At 44.7% G+C, this 16,532-nt stretch overlaps 1 protein-coding gene across 1 annotated transcript; it reads left to right on the forward strand.

Annotated features, from left to right (window-relative positions):
• Positions 1 to 272: 272 nt before the first annotated feature.
• On the forward strand, positions 273 to 4,562 carry LOC132626879 (delta(24)-sterol reductase). The gene is made up of 3 exons (XM_060341904.1): positions 273 to 427; positions 2,305 to 3,566; positions 3,886 to 4,562. Exons 2-3 carry the CDS (start codon positions 2,319 to 2,321, stop codon positions 4,339 to 4,341), a joined length of 1,704 nt encoding a protein of 567 aa, XP_060197887.1. The 5' UTR covers positions 273 to 427; positions 2,305 to 2,318; the 3' UTR covers positions 4,342 to 4,562.
• The last annotated feature ends 11,970 nt before the right edge of the window (positions 4,563 to 16,532 follow it).

Below are 16,532 nucleotides of genomic sequence, written 5' to 3' on the forward strand. Positions count from 1 at the left end.
TTTTGTAACACAAATAAATTAAATATCATGTTCATGACAATTCCTTATATTATAATTTTAATAAATAATAATATTGAATATCACATTGTAATATGTATACACAAAGGGAAATAAAGTATCCCCTCTTCCCTTCTACATATTCTTGTTAATTGTCTTTGTATTATTGCTTCTAATCTTCTTATTTTATAGTAAAAAGAAAAATATCGGTTATTGTTGGTAGGGGCAGGTCGTAGAATTTCTTATTTAAATAAAAAAGAAACAAACGGACAATTTTGAATATTTCGGGCGTGATAGTCTAGAACTTATCCCTAGAATACCCCTATCTACTACTCTGGCTCTTTCATTATATAAAGCACACTGTCACTCTATTACAATTATCCTTCATCTTGGGTTCGTCCCAGTCCACACTACATAGTCCACTTGTCAGGTATTTTCTCAACTTTCTTCAACTTTTAACTTTTCTTTACTGAGTCTGAATGTAAGCAAAAGATTAAAGTTTTTTTGTTGAATTCTTTTGGGAGTTGAGATGTTGACTGAATCTTGAATTGAAAGACTGTTTCTTGGTTAGAAATAGTAGTAAATTTATGTTGAAAAGCTCTTGTTTGGGTGGCATGCATGTCATTTTTAATTTTGTGGTTTTCTTTCTCTTCTTTTGGTCTGTTTAGAGATCTATAAAAAGTCTGTTGAATCTGTTGCTTTTTTTCCCCCTAATGTATGGCATAGATCTGCCTTGTATAATTGCGTAGTGTACTTTTTAATAGACGAGATTCTACTTTATGGAGGGCTGTTAAAAAATTATAAAGAAAGACTTAAAGAAAGCTAAATCATAGAGGTGTATATCTGCTTAATTCTTTACTTTAACATGCAGCTTTTTCTCTGCTTAATTTTGTGTTCATTTCCCTTTCTTTTTTTTTTTCTGTCAAAGTTTTGGTTTTTTCTTTTTGATGTTTTTGCTCGCTTCTTTGTTTTTGTGACTTTCATTACAACTAAGAGGGCTTACTAAAATCTTTTTAAATAAGCTGATTTTTGGTATATTTGGTACTATGCTGTTCGTCTGCAAAAAGATACTGCTCATTAATGCTAGTTTGTTGAATATGATGTGTATTTACTTCCTGAAGCATGTGCTGCAAGATGGGGAATAGTTTGAATACAAGATGGGGGTTGGGGGAGGGGAGCAGTGGTCCATAAGTTGAGTTTGGACCACAATGTCTCAATATCTAAATTTTCCATATAACCTTTTGTTTTATTTTAACGATTTGTTTCCTACTCTTATAGCTGGGATAGATCTAGTCACAAAACTATTCTAATATATTTTAATGATTACCTTAATTATGTTCCCACAAAAAAGGTGCAGATCTCAATTAGTAATGTCAAGTTCTACAAAGTCAACTATGAGCCCGTTTGGATTGGCTTATAAGTTACTTATAAGCTGTTTTCAGCTTTTTTGAGTGTTTGGCTGGCCATCTTAAAGTCATTTTGTGCTTAAAATAAGCTCAAAAAAATAATTGGGCCCATTTGACTTAGCTTATCTAAAGCAGCTTATAAGCTGAAAACAGCTTGTAAGCCAAAAAAATAAGTTAGACTACCCCAACTTATTTTTTTTTAGCTTATAAGCTGTTTGCAGCTTATAGGCATAAGCCCATCCAAACAGGCTCTATGTAGTAATAGATCTGAAGTTGTCTCTTGCTACTTTACCAAAATTAGTGGGGCCTCCCACTTGGGTTATGAACTACCTTGAATTTCTTATAATTTCATTTATTGCTAAATAATTTTAGTTCAAGGTGTTATTTTGATTTTTCATAAAACCAATTATGTATCTTCCTGTTTTACTAGAGTTTATTTCTTTTGTATCATTTGAATTATGGGTAATTTGGATGTGAGCTAAGTTGTTTCCTTCTGTTGGCCATTATAAAGGGTTCATTTCTGTAAAGCTTGCCTTGTTGTGTTCCTGTCATTTGGCTGTCTTCTAGAAAGTGTTTGCTCTATAGAGCAGAGATGACACTCCTGTTTACTGGAAGTTCTCTTCTGATTCAGATTTACGTCTAATCATTTCTGGCTAACAGATATTTTTCCTTTTTACAGAATATTCATAATCACTTGTTTATTGAGAAGTCTTAATGCAAAACTGTGTTTGATGTGATTTATTACAAGCTTCTTGAATATGAAATTGTGGTAGATGTGATTGATTATTTGCTTTCCTTTTGTTCTCCAATGTCATTAGGTTAATGACATACTCTAAAGCTGTAATCTTTATAACCAGACTAGCATTGTATAGTCCGTAACATGTTTTCATCCTTGTGGCAGCTCTGTTTTCAGAAATGTCAGATCTTGAGGCTCCCCTTCGCCCCAAGAGGAAGAAAACTGTGGTGGACTTTCTTGTCCAATTCAGATGGATCATCGTTATCTTCGTCGTCCTTCCTCTCTCTTTCCTGTACTATTTCACTATATATCTTGGGGATGTTAGATCTGAGTGCAAATCTTTCAAGCAGCGCCAGAAGGAGCATGATGAAAATGTTAAAAAGGTTGTGAAGCGTCTCAAGGAGAGGAATGCGTCTAAGGATGGTCTTGTCTGCACAGCTAGGAAGCCCTGGGTTGCTGTTGGAATGAGAAATGTGGACTACAAGCGTGCACGTCATTTTGAAGTTGATCTTTCTCCATTTAGAAATGTTCTTGACATTGACAAGGACCGCATGATTGCTAGAGTTGAGCCTCTAGTCAATATGGGCCAAATTTCTAGAGTTACTGTCCCTATGAATGTTTCCCTCGCGGTTGTTGCCGAGCTTGATGATCTCACCGTTGGTGGTCTGATCAATGGCTACGGGATTGAAGGAAGTTCTCACCTTTATGGATTGTTCTCAGACACTGTTGTGTCATATGAGATTATTCTAGCAGACGGTCAGGTAGTTAGAGCTACAAAGGACAATGAATATTCCGATCTTTTCTATGCTATACCATGGTCTCAAGGGACTCTGGGGCTTCTTGTTTCAGCTGAGATCAAGCTCATTCCAATTAAGGAATACATGAAAGTTACTTACAAACCTGTAGTTGGTAACCTGAAAGAGATTGCACAGGCTTATATAGATTCTTTTTCACCTAGAGATGGGGATCAGGATAATCCTGATAAGGTACCAGACTTTGTAGAAACCATGGTGTACAATCCCACAGAAGCTGTTTGCATGACTGGTAGATATGCTTCAAAAGAAGAGGCCAAGCAGAAGGGCAATGTGATCAACAGTGTTGGTTGGTGGTACAAAACCTGGTTTTACCAGCACGCTCAAACTGCACTAAAGAGTGGGGAATTCGTAGAGTACATTCCAACTAGGGAATACTACCACAGGCACACAAGATGCTTGTATTGGGAAGGGAAGCTTATCCTTCCATTCGGTGATCAGTGGTGGTTTAGATTTTTCTTTGGATGGCTCATGCCACCAAAGGTTTCTCTACTTAAAGCCACTCAAGGTGAATACATTAGGAATTATTACCATGAAAACCATGTCATTCAAGATATGCTTGTTCCTCTTTACAAGGTTGGAGATGCTATTGAGTGGGTCCACCGTGAGATGGAGGTAAAGCTTACATGTTATCCCATCCAGAATACGACTTATTCCCCTAAGTCTACTTTCTTTTCCCAAGGAAGAGGAAATACTTTTGAGTTGATTTCTCAGATGGTCATTCAATTAATAGTTATTATTTCAGATCGTTCACTTTCTTTGTTGAAGGAAATTGGAATCAAGAAGAAAGGTGACTCTGTGAGATAACAACTATTAGTTGAGTGACATTTGAGAAATCAACCCAATACTTCTCTGTACCCTTTTGTGTTACATTTTGTTGCTCTTTTAGTACTATTTTCTCATCGTATAAGTGCCTCTTTTGTTTTTTGTTTAGGTGTATCCCCTGTGGCTCTGCCCCCACCGACTCTACAGGCTGCCTCTTAAAACGATGGTGTATCCGGAACCAGGGTTTGAGCTGCACAAGAGGCAGGGTGACACACAGTATGCCCAAATGTACACGGATGTTGGTGTCTACTACGCTCCTGGACCTATTTTGAGGGGTGAGGTGTTTGATGGTGCAGAGGCAGTCCGTAAATTGGAGAGTTGGTTGATTGAAAACCACGGATTCCAGCCACAATATGCTGTTTCTGAGCTGACAGAGAAGAACTTCTGGAGGATGTTTGATGGGGGGCTGTATGAGCACTGCAGAAGAAAGTACAGAGCCATTGGAACCTTCATGAGTGTGTACTATAAGTCTAAGAAAGGAAGGAAGACTGAGAAGGAGGTCCAGGACGCGGAGCAAGAGACGGCTGAACTTGAGACCCCAGAAGTTGATGAGCCTGCAGATTGATTGATCATAGACTGGTGTTGTCTTTATAGACTTCTCTCTCTGCCTCCCATTTATGTAGTTGTGATTGTCTGAATTCTGTTAGTTCCCTTTGTCTGTTTGTCTGTCGTGGTAGCTTTGAACATTTTCTGGCCTTGAGCTTTTTCCCTTTTAACCAGCTGGACTGGATTAGTTCAATATTTATTTGCTTCCTTTTGAAAATCATATCAAATGTTAGCCTGGTAGACTTGATTTTTTACTTCAAAACCTTGATACTTTGGAAAATGAAGTCTTCTTCACTTTTGGAGATTGCAGATGCCATGAAGCTAGAAGCTCATGTAGGCTGTGGTTTTTAGAGTGTGTTTCTTTTTGGGGGAAAACTACTACTATGGGTTGGGGGTGCTAACAAGAGTGAAAACTAGAGTTCAGTGCTGAAACCTGATGGATGGCGTGGTTTGCAAAACATTTTTTTTTTTTTTAAATCGACCTAAAAATAATTTTTGTTTTGAAAAAAAAAAGGGCCTCCCTCGATCAGTGTTTTGCAAAAATAATAATAATAATAATATTTTTTTTAATATTAAAAAAGAATTGATTCTGGGGTCGGTTGCCACTTTCCCGGTTTTTGGCACTAAGAAAACCAGCCTCTGAGTTCTGGTGATCCTATATGAAAGGTAGAGAAGGTTTTAAGCACTCTAGTATTAAAGATTTGTAGAATACAGTTGACCTATGAGCTTCAATATGTAATTAATGTATTTATTTGCTTAAGATGATTTAGATTTCCGCAAAATGTCATTCTTTATCATAAATTCAAAATTTTGACAAAAAGTCCTCTTAGAAAAAGAGGTTTTGGTTTTGAAAATTCGTAACTCACTTTATTGTTGGACTAAGATGCACTCTGGATTTCTCCCAAGTAGAGTCTCTACTATTTTAATTCTAATAAAATGAGTTTAGTTATTTTAGGTTTTTATTATATATATATATATATATATATATATATATATATATGTATGTATGTATACGGTAAAAATCGGACATACGTTAAACCGGTGAGATCAAGGATCGAAGGAAGAAAGGAACAAGAGCGTGCATGAAGGCTCCCGCTCCGAATCGGAGGAATGTTTGGACCGGAGCAAAGGAAGGGCGTCGTTTGGTCCGGTTCCCCATGACCGGGTTAATCGTCGCCATTGGTCCGTTTGGTTGAGGCCGTTAGCCTGTTTTATCGTGGCAGGTGGTCCGAAAGATCCGTTGCGCGGTTGCCATGCGTCGATAGCGTCCTGCCATGTTCAACTGCCAATCGTACGAGTGTCAGATCGTACGGTCAACCTAATCCAATCTAACCCAACTCAGAGCTTTTCATTATTATTTTATTTGTTCACATTGTATGGAGGCCATGGGGCACTACTATAAATAAGGGGCATTGTCCTCCTCTTAAGGGGTTGACTCCTTGATATTAAAGACTCTTGTAATAGCAATATATATATAAATCTCCCCCTCAAACATCCGATTCGGTCCATTCTTGTTGTGTTCATTTCGTACATTTCTTAAATCAAATAACGCTTATGTGCTAGTAGAGACACGAGTCTATAGCAAACCGTTGATCATCAATTGCTCCTTATAGCATGCTCATATATTTCTTTTCTCTATCAATTAAGTTCAAGATATAACCACATATCCTATACCTCACTCACAATTTTAATTGATTATCCAAATCTGGGGTAAGCAGTTTGGCGCCCACCGTGGGGCCAGGATAATAGTGGTCTTTTATCTTGATCTCAACCTTACCCATCTAAATAAAAAAACACCTTCTGTTCGTCTCTGAAAAAACGGACTAAATGGCTGACAGTGGGCAATCTGGTCACGTCAACAACAACGAGATCGTGGCCGAAAACGAAGGCAGCGGGCCATGAGGATTTCCAAACCCTGCTGACCCTAACCCTGTTAATTCGAGGGAGGGCCTCAACCGTCAAAACACCGTGGACCAGGAGAATGCCACCTTACCGGCCACTGATCCTCTAAATACCCACAATTCTGTTACTTTGTCCCGAGCACAGGGCCGGAAAGAGCTGGGTACCCCTAATGACAATATTGACTTACGTTTAATCTTTGAAATGTTGCAGGAACAGAGAGCAGCGATTGCCGAGCAAGGGGTCGCAATTGCCCAGTTGCGAACCCGAGGGGATAAAACGACCCCGGAGAAGACGAGCGGTGCTGCTGAACTCAGAAGGGATGAGGCACGCGTTATTGAGAGCAATGGATCCAGAGCTGGCTCCTCCACCGAGGTTCTAAAAATGCTCGAAACTTTGGCAAAGCGGGTAAACTCGACCGAAAAGAGGGTCGAAACGTACAACTCTCCGGTGGATCAAATCCCGGGCGCTCCGCCTTTACTGAAGGGGCCGGATTCGAAGAGGTACATCCAAAGGCCTTTTCCTCCGAGTGCAGCCCCGAAATTAATCCCGAAGAGGTTTAAAATGCTGGATATCCAGAAATATGACGGCACAACGGACTCACAAGAGCACGTGACCTCATACACGTGCACCATAAAGGGCAATGATATGGAGGAGGGTGAAATTGAATCGGTATTGCTGAAAAAGTTCGGGGAAACTTTGTCCAAAGGAGCATTGACATGGTACGACCATCTACCCGAGCATTCGATCACCTCCTTCGAAATGCTCGCCGATGCCTTCGTCAAAGTTCACGCCGGTGCCAAAAAGGTGCAGGCCCGTAAAGCCGACATTTTCCGCATAACCCAAAGAGACGACGAGTTACTGCGTGAATTCGTCAACCGATTCCAAAGGGAAAGGATGGAACTCCCCCCGGTTCCAGAAGAATGGGCTGCACAAGCTTTCACAAAGGGGCTCAATGTTCAGAGTTCAACAACCTCGTTCAAATTAAAGGAAAGCTTGCTGGAGTACGAGGCTGTGACATGGGCTGATGTCCATAACCGATACGAGTCGAAGATTCGGGTGGAGGATGATCAATTCGAGCTTCCCCCAGGGCCAATAAATGTGAATAAAAGTTCTGAGAGACCAAGGAAGGGTTACGAAACGAAGGCCGGATCATCGAGGGAAAGGTATCGGCCGTACTCCCATTCGGAGAAGCAAAGCTTTAGGTCGGAGAAATCAAGGGTGAGCCCAAGCCGTTTCTCCAGTCGGGGTAGTAAACGGGTCGAGCGCCCATCAAACAGTCGGGGTCTCTCATTCAGGAGCGATGCCGGAAGCTCTGCCGGCAACAAAGACTTACCAAAGATATCGGAGTACAACTTCAACATCAGTACCTCGGGCCTAATCTCGTCCATTGGTCGTCTTCCGGATGTAAGATGGTCAAGACCTCTAAGGTCGGATCCGGGCCAACAGGACCCGAGCATGGTGTGTGAATACCATGGAACCCATGGTCACAGAACCGAGGATTGTCGCCAGCTGAGAGAGGAGGTAGCCCGGTTACTGAAGAATGGACATCTCCGAGAGCTGTTGAGTGAACGGGCCAAAAGTCACTATAAGGAAAGGGAGGCTCATCGAAGGGCCGAGCCAGTAGAACCCCAGCATATAATCAACATGATAGTTGGGGGTACCGATGCCCCTCGAGGGCCGGTGATGAAACGGGCCAAGGTTTCTGTTGTTCGCGAAAAGCGCAGCCGGGATCATTTACCCGAAGGTTCTATCTCTTTCAACTACGAGGACGTAGAGGGCATCATTCAACCGCACAATGATGCATTGGTAATTTCTATACTTATCTTTAAAACTCAGGTTAAACGTATTTTGATTGACCAAGGTAGCTCGGCCAACATCATTCGGTGGAGAGTGGTCGAACAGCTAGGGCTGCTCGATCAGATCATACCGGTATCCCGGGTACTCAGCGGGTTCAACATGGCGAGCAAAACCACAAAGGGGGAGATCTCATTGCCTGTGAACATCGATGGCACCATTCAGCAAACGGTGTTCTATGTGATCGAATGGGACATGAAGTATAACGCATTACTGGGCAGACCCTGGATACATAGCGTGAGGGCCGTGCCCTCAACACTGCATCAGCTGCTGAAATTTCCCACCCCGGAAGGGATAAAAACCATCCGAGGTAAACAACCCGCTGCAAGGGAGATGTTCGCAGTTGAGGAAGCAACACCTCGGCCCGAAGAATCGGTTCAGAAGGGAGAAGATCTAACCGGAGGAGAGGACACCAAATAGCAATCAAAGCACACCGGGTCGGATCCGGGGTATGAAGAGGATGATTTCGAGGTACCCAGATCGTTTGTCATGCCGGATGACTCGGATGCAACCAAGTCGATTGTGGAGGAGCTGGAGCAGATCATCCTGTTCGAGTACCTACCAGACAGAAAGGTATACTTGGGCACGGGGCTAACCCCGGAGCTCAAGGACAAGTTAATTGAATTTCTTCGAGCTAACGCAGATTGCTTCACGTGGTCCCATATAGATATGACAGGTATATCACCGGAAGTAGCAACTCACAAGCTTAGCTTGGACGGGAATTTTCCCCCGGTAGAGCAGAAGAGAAGGCCCATGGCGGAAGCAAAACACGCCTTCGTAAAAGACAAGGTAACAAAGCTTTTAAAAATGGGTTCTATCCGGGAGGTAAAGTACCCGGATTGGCTAGCCAACGTGGTAGTGGTGCCTAAGAAAGTTAATAAATTTCGAATGTGTGTTGATTACAAGGATTTAAACAAAGCATGCCCGAAGGATTCATTTCCGTTGCCTCACATCGATAGAATGATCGATGCGACGGCCGGGCATGAGATGTTAAGCTTTCTCGATGCTTACTCCGGGTATAACCAAATTCGGATGCACCCGGAGGATCAAGAGAAAACGTCCTTCATTACCCGGTATGGGACTTACTGTTATAATGTAATGCCTTTTGGATTAAAAAATGCCGGTGCAACTTATCAACGCCTAGTTAATGAGATCTTCGAAGAACAAATAGGGAAAACAATAGAAGTTTATATTGACGACATGGTAGTCAAGTCCCTGGAAACAGAGGACCATTTAAAACATTTGCAGGAAACCTTCGACGTTCTCCGCAAGTATAACATGAAGCTCAACCCGGAAAAATGTGCCTTCGGGGTAAGGTCCGACAAATTTTTGGGTTTCATGGTGTCAAACCGGGGGATTGAAACCAACCCGGATAAGATCAAGGCCATCGAGGATATCGAGGTGGTGAATACCGTCAAAGGAGTACAGAGGCTCACCGGAAGGATAGCGGCGTTGAGTCGCTTCATATCGAGGTCCTCGAACAAGAGTCATCGTTTCTTCTCCTTACTAAGGAAGAAGAACAACTTCGCTTGGACACCAGAGTGCCAAAGATCTTTACAAGAATTGAAGAGATACTTGTCTATCCCCCCGCTACTGCACACACCGAAGGCGAACGAGCCGTTGTTTCTCTACCTTGCTATCTCCGAGGTAGCGGTAAGTGGCGTTTTGGTCAGAGAAGAATCAGGTACACAATTCCATATATATTACGTGAGTAGAACTTTGGGGGATGCGGAGACCCGTTATCCCCACTTGGAAAAATTGGCATTGGCATTGGTAAGCACTTCTAGAAAGCTCAAGCCCTACTTTCAATGCCATCCGATATGTGTAGTAACTACTTACCTCCTAAAAACATCATGCATAAGCCAGAATTATCGGGTAGACTAACTAAATGGGCTGTAGAAATTAGCGGGTATGATATCGAGTACAAGCCTCGAACGACCATCAAGTCCCAGATCTTGGCCAACTTCGTGGCGGACTTCACCCCGGCTGTGGTCCCCGAGGTCGAGAAAGAACTTCTGCTGACCTCGGGGAAATCCTCGGGTATTTGGTCGCTACATACGGACAGGGGGGCCTCAAACCTCAAAGGTTCCGGGCTAGGAATCATCCTTAGAACCCCGGCCGGGGATGCCGTTCGACAGTCTATCAGAACTGCTAAATTGACTAACAATGAATCCGAGTATGAGGCTATGATTGCAGGTTTGGAATTGGCCCGAAGTATGGGGGCCGAAATAATCGAGGCAAAGTGCGATTCGCTTTTGGTCGTAAACCAGGTAAACGGCGTTTTCGAGGTCAAGGACGAACGGATGCAGAGGTATCTTGAAAAAATCCAAGTGCTACTACATCGATTTAAAGAATGGACCATACACCACATACCAAGGGAGCAGAACAGCGAAGCCGTTGCATTAGCAAATTTGGGATCCTCGGTCGAAGGTGAGGAAATCAACCCCAGGACAACGGTGCACTTTTTAAACACGGTGATAGAAAATGGACACGCCAAAATAAACACAATGGGTTTAACTTGGGATTGGCGCAACAAGTACGTCGACTACTTGCGTGATGGGAAGCTCCTGAGTGACCCAAAAGAATCACGGTCATTAAGGAGCAAAGCTGCGCGTTTTTGCTTAGTAGACGACCAATTGTATCGACGGTCTTTCTTCGGACCCTTGGCCAAATGTTTGGGTCCCGGAGAGACGGAGTATGTGATGAGAGAGGTGCACGAAGGAACCTGCAGCAATCACTCCGGTGCCGATGCTTTGGTCCGAAAGATTATCAGGGCCGGTTATTATTGAAACCGGATGGAAGAAGACTCAAAGAATTTTGTCCGTAAATGCGACGGGTGTCAGAGACATGCTCCGATGATTCATCAGCCCGGGGAGTTGTTGTATTCGGTGGTGTCACCCTGGCCTTTCATGAAGTGGGGAATGGACATCGTCGGTCCATTACCATGGGCACCAGGTAAAGCCCGTTTTATTTTTTTTATGACTGATTATTTCTCCAAATCGGTTGAAGCGCAGACCTTTGAAAAAATCAGAGAAAAGGAAGTCATTGACTTCATATGGGATCACATCATCTGTCGTTTCGGCATCCCCGCTGAGATAACTTGTGATAACGGGCCCCAGTTCATGGGTGGCAAAGTCAACAAATTCCTCGAAGGGTTGAAGATCAAGAAAATTGTATCAACTCCGTATCACCCTTGTGCGAACGGACAGGCGGAATCCACGAACAAGACAATAATCCAAAATCTGAGGAAAAGACTTGAAGCATCAAAGCATCATTGGAGAGAAATATTACCGGAGGTATTATGGGCTTACAGAACCACATCGAAATCAAGCACGGGGGAAACTCCTTTCTCGTTGGTCTACGGGGCTGAAGCCCTTATTCCCGTAGAAGTTGATGAACCGCCCTCCGATTCCGATATACGACCGAGGAGTCAAACGAGGAGGCCATGGCCATAAGACTCGACCTCACGGACGAACTCCGCGAAAACGCTTTGGTCCGTATTGCAGCTCAAAAACAGAGGGTGGAAAGGTACTACAATCGGAGAGCCAATTTTTGTCATTTCCAAGTTGGGGACTTGGTGCTCCGAAAAATTACCTTGAACACCAAGAATCCCAACGAAGGAAAACTGGGTCCGAACTGGGAAGGACCTTACAAGATAACCGAGGTAACCGGTAAAGGATCATACCAGCTGGAGTCCATGGACGGGCAACGGTTGCGCAATAATTGAAATGTGGCTCATCTGAAAAGATACTACTGCTGAGGTAAAAATACCCCATGTTTTTCTATTTTGACCCTTCCTTTTTGCAGGAAACCGAGTACCGGGCAAAGAAAAGAACCTAAATCTGAAAACACGTGTTGCACTATTTTCCTTAGTGCGGTTTTATCCCAAAATGGGTTTTCCGACAAGGTTTTTAATGAGGCAACAAGTACAACGTGTTACTTGATGAAGATTAAGGACAAACGTCCGGATTCCCAGGGTCACACCCAACGAATGGGGACTTACTAGCACTCACCCGATCTTGCAGCCCGGATGAGAGCTAGGGGACTATCACACCCACTCCGGAGTTTGCCCCGGATAGCCGAAACCGGAGGCCGCCCTCAACAAAAAAAATCGGATCTAAAATATTAGGTTCCGATGTAAGGACCAAACGATAAAAAATGAATAGTGTCCACACAATATTTGCTATGGCAAAACAAAGAACCGGACCTTTTGCATTAGGTTCCGATGTAAGGGCCAAACGATCAAAATGAATCGTGTCCATTTAGTATTTGCTACGGCAAAAGAAGGAGGAAAAGGTTCAAGATTCGTTCTCATGTATGTAAATACTTGCAAATACAAAAGTTATCGAAAGTTTGGATAACATTATCCTGAGATGTCTTACTGGTAAAGCACTTTACCCCGATGATAGTAAAGCGCTCTACCTCGATGGTTACTGCCGTATTCCGGTACTAATTCGTTCATATACCCGATACCGGGCGCTACGGTCGAAATTCGACAAAGGCGACAAGGTCATAGTGAACCGAGCCAAAATTATTAACCCCACAAACGGGGACTTCTACATCAAAATCCAGCTAAGGCTGAGATTCAGGTGTCTGAAAAATACCGGCCCTAAAAGGTAAAAATAGCCGCAAAATTCTGGCCCTAAAAATGCCCGTTGTGATTCGGAGACGTCCTTATTCACAAAGCATAAGATAAGTCCCACGGGCAAAAACTCAATAAAATTCTCGGACAAAATGTACCGGATGAGGTAAAATGCCGATATATAGGCACAGTAAGAAACAATGACTCCTTAAAAACGAAACCGACAATTCGGGCGGAAACCATAACAAACATTCAAGCGAAGTGAAGAGTCAAGGGAAATACATGTTCCATTTATACGAAGGATTTTTACATTGAAAACTCCTACAAAGGCAAAAAAAATAACAAAAGGCTAAGTACAGGCCCTAATCTATCCGGAATGGCTGGAGCTGGAGTGCTCGGACACTGTCCGCTCGAGTCATCAGAGTCGGTCCCGAGGGAACCCTTTGCCTCTTCCTCGATTCTTTTAGCCTCGAGAATAAGGGCCGGCAGATCCGTAAAACCATGCTCGGCTTGCTCAAGGGCGATCCTCCGAGACTTCCATTTTTCGTATTTAGCGGCAATGGTAGCATGAGCCTCGGCGGCCTCGAAGCTCTTGAAAGCTTCATCCAAATCAGCCTCGGCCTGGGCTAACTTCGCCGCTAGAGCATCCCGAGCCTCTCCAAGAACATTATGCATTTGGATAGCCGATTGAAGCTCGGCCTGGAGAGTGTCATTTGCATCGGCCGTCTCCTTAAGTTCATTTTTCAGATCGTCACACATCTGGGCCCTCCCCTCCGCCTTCTCCTCGAACACCCTTGCACGCTCTTGATATCGGGCACTCTCAGATTCGAGCAGCCGATTCCTCTCGGCCAAGCTAGCAGCATCCGACTTCACCAAATCCAGCTCCCCCCGGAGTTGGGAGAAGGTGGTTTCGAGCTCACCAAGCCTCGAGGAAATTTAAGCGTTGTCTCGGCTAAGGCCGATCTTGTCAGCTTCGAGACTCCGATTGTATTCGACCATCGCGGCTAGCTCACTCCTTAACTGAAGGTTTTCGGCCTTCGCTGCGTTAAGCTCAGGTCGGAGATTGGAAAGAGCGACTGCTTGGTTCAACTCCTCCTCATTCTCCTGAAGAAGGTGCAGATATTTCTCCGTTTCCCGGCCCTGGGCATCCAATTGGCCCTTAAGATCGTCCATCTCTTGCTGGGCGAGGATAAAGGCTTCGTTGACGAGCACCACACTTTGCAAATGAAGCGAATTAAAAACTTGAACAAAGCAAGGCTAAAATTCTCAGTAAAGTTATGCAAGGACGGCTAAAAATCTTACCCGTTTGCCCGCATGCATACCCTCGTTAATGAGACACTGCCAAGAGACCCCTGTCATCTTCCGCTTGTCCGAATCCGAGACAAGAGGCCTCAGATAGCTCGCCACACCCACCGGGCGAGAAAGAAAGCTGCAGTCCTCGGGGACAGTGACCATAACCGATTTTTTTTATCCTCGGATCCACGCTTGGGGCCGGAAAGATACACACCAAGCTGTCTCTGGCCCCAGATTCGGAGGTTCGGCTGGCCGACCTCGTGGCCCGAGGGATCGGGAGATGCCCGAATCCTGCAGCTTCGCCGGTAGCGGGAGGAGTGCCCGAGAACATGTCCTCAAATTCGTCAGGCCTCGGAGCTGGGGTTGGAGAACTCGGAGCAACCTCAGCAGCTTCAACAATTAAAGGGGGCTCCGTAGTTGCAGCGGTCTCATAATCGGGCAGCGGGCCAATGACCGGTGGAGCTTCGCCCTCGGGGGATGGCTCTGTTCTTTGAGCATCCGCCCCCCCAAATCTACTTGGCCTTTGCAGGGGGGTATCTTCGGAGAAAGCCTCACCTGAAATGTCGTCGAAATCAATCGACCTTAGAGGAGCCGGGTGAAGAACTTCTTCCGCACCTGTGGGTAGCGCCGGGACTAAAGGCCCTTCACCGGCCGAAGGAAGTGGAGAAGCGGTGACATCCTCCTCTGTAACAGGATCCATGGCAGGGGCCGCACCGATACTCCGGACGAGAAGCTCGGGCTCTGCTTCGTCCCGGAGAGTCCTAACGACGCTCCTCGCCCTTTTCTTCATTTTTTGCCCTTTGTCTGAGGGCTTTTTTCTTTTGGCAGCAGCAAGGATGCGAGATACACCTGCTGAATCAAACTCGAGTGCCGAATTTGTGGGTTCGGCTGCCGTCTCTGGTCTGGGATCCACCGAACCCTTGGGCAAGCCTGAAAATCAAAGACACAGTGAATACAGGTAGTAGAAGATGTAGTGAACACGGGTAAAGGCAAAGTATTACCATGGTTCTAGGCGACCCATCAGCTGCGTGACAGGTGGCCCCACGTCCGGTCGTCGTGGACATGTTGGCTAAGAAGTGCAGTGACCCATTCGCTCAGGTTCCTGACGACCGGAGGAATATATCCATTGGCTGATATAAATAAGAGAAATGGTGAGAAAGTGGGATCAAAATTTGATGAAACATCCAAAAGTAATTACTTAAGGATTCAGACTTACGATTGTCGTTCCACTTCTCCGAGAAGGGCATGTAATTGGCCAGAATGATGTCCTCGGTCCTCACCCGGACATATCGCTCCAGCCAGCCCCTGTCTCTGTCTTCGTCCATTTTCGAGAAAAATGGATTTCGGCTACGCTTAGCGAGTTTTATTACGCCACCCCGGAACAGCCTCGGGGAGTATAAGCGTATTAGGTGGGCCAGCGTGAGCTCCTTCCCGGCATTGTTGGCCAACAACCGGAGGCATGCTACGACCCTCCAAACGATCGGACCAATCTGTGCCAAGGTCACGTCATAGGTCCGGCACATGTCCAGGATGACCGGATCTACCGGAGGGACGAGCTTGAGAGTGAAAGGGTAAGTATACACATACAAAAAACCTTCCCGGTGGTCAATGACTAATTCACTCGGCCCGGGGGAAAAAACCCGAACCGGACGGGTGTCCCACCCGCAGTCAGCCCGGACTATGTCGAGTTTCTCCTCAGTAATGGATGAGGGGTATCGCCTCACATCATACCCCCTATCGGACACCGAAGAAGGTTTTTCAACCTCAAGATCTTTGTTGAAGTTGAGTTTGGCCGGTATAATGTCCGAGGATGTAGGCTCGAAGGTGCTCTTTGCTTTAGCCGGAGATGCAGGCTCGGTTCCTTGGGATGAAACCGAGGGAATATCATGGGAAGTGGTCTCAGACATTTTGAAAGTATGGAAAGAAGAAGTTGAGTGGATTCGTAAAGGGAGTTAAAAAAGAGTAAGGGAACAGACGATTTAAAGAATGACAGAGTAAGAAGCAACGACACTCGAGCAAGAGCAGTTAGCAGAGATGGTAACAAGGTTGTTTCTTTTTACGTGGTATAAGTGATGGATCGACAGCAAACTTGCTATGGAGGATAACTATATATGGTGAAGATGAAGAAGTGCAGTAAAGGGTGAAAATGAAGAGGAATGGATCGTAAAAATGTTGAAATGAAGAGGTGAAGAGCCTTATATAGGCATGGGAATAGAACGGTTACCGATGTCGGCCAATCAGGGGGAGCCACGTGTACCATAATTAATGAGGAGTGACCTGAAGCGACGTGCGCTACGGCGATTGTCAGACTTGACCATCCGGTATAAGACACGTGGCCGAAGAAAACGGGACATGACGCAATTGTTCCACCAAAAGTGAAAAGATAGCAACGGGCAAACGGGGTGACCGGTTTACTGATTCATCCACTTCCCGTTACTCCGATAAATTTACGGTCCGGGAAGTGTGGGGACTATCTGTATATGGTAAAAATTGGACATACGTTAAACCGGTGAGATCAAGGACCGAAGGAAGAAAGGAACAAGAGCGTGCATGAAGGCTCCCGCTCTGAACCGGAGGAA

Source organism: Lycium barbarum, chromosome 2, assembly GCF_019175385.1.
Source record: "Lycium barbarum isolate Lr01 chromosome 2, ASM1917538v2, whole genome shotgun sequence".
Lineage (NCBI taxonomy): Eukaryota > Viridiplantae > Streptophyta > Magnoliopsida > Solanales > Solanaceae > Lycium > Lycium barbarum.

Excerpts from the sequence above, each read along its gene's own strand:
- LOC132626879 (XM_060341904.1), top strand. The coding sequence starts at position 2,319 with ATGTCAGATCTTGAGGCTCCCCTTCGCCCCAAGAGGAAGAAAACTGTG. Across the intron at positions 3,567-3,885 it reads GGGTCCACCGTGAGATGGAG|GTGTATCCCCTGTGGCTCTG; the intron begins GTAAAGCTTACA and ends TTTTTTGTTTAG.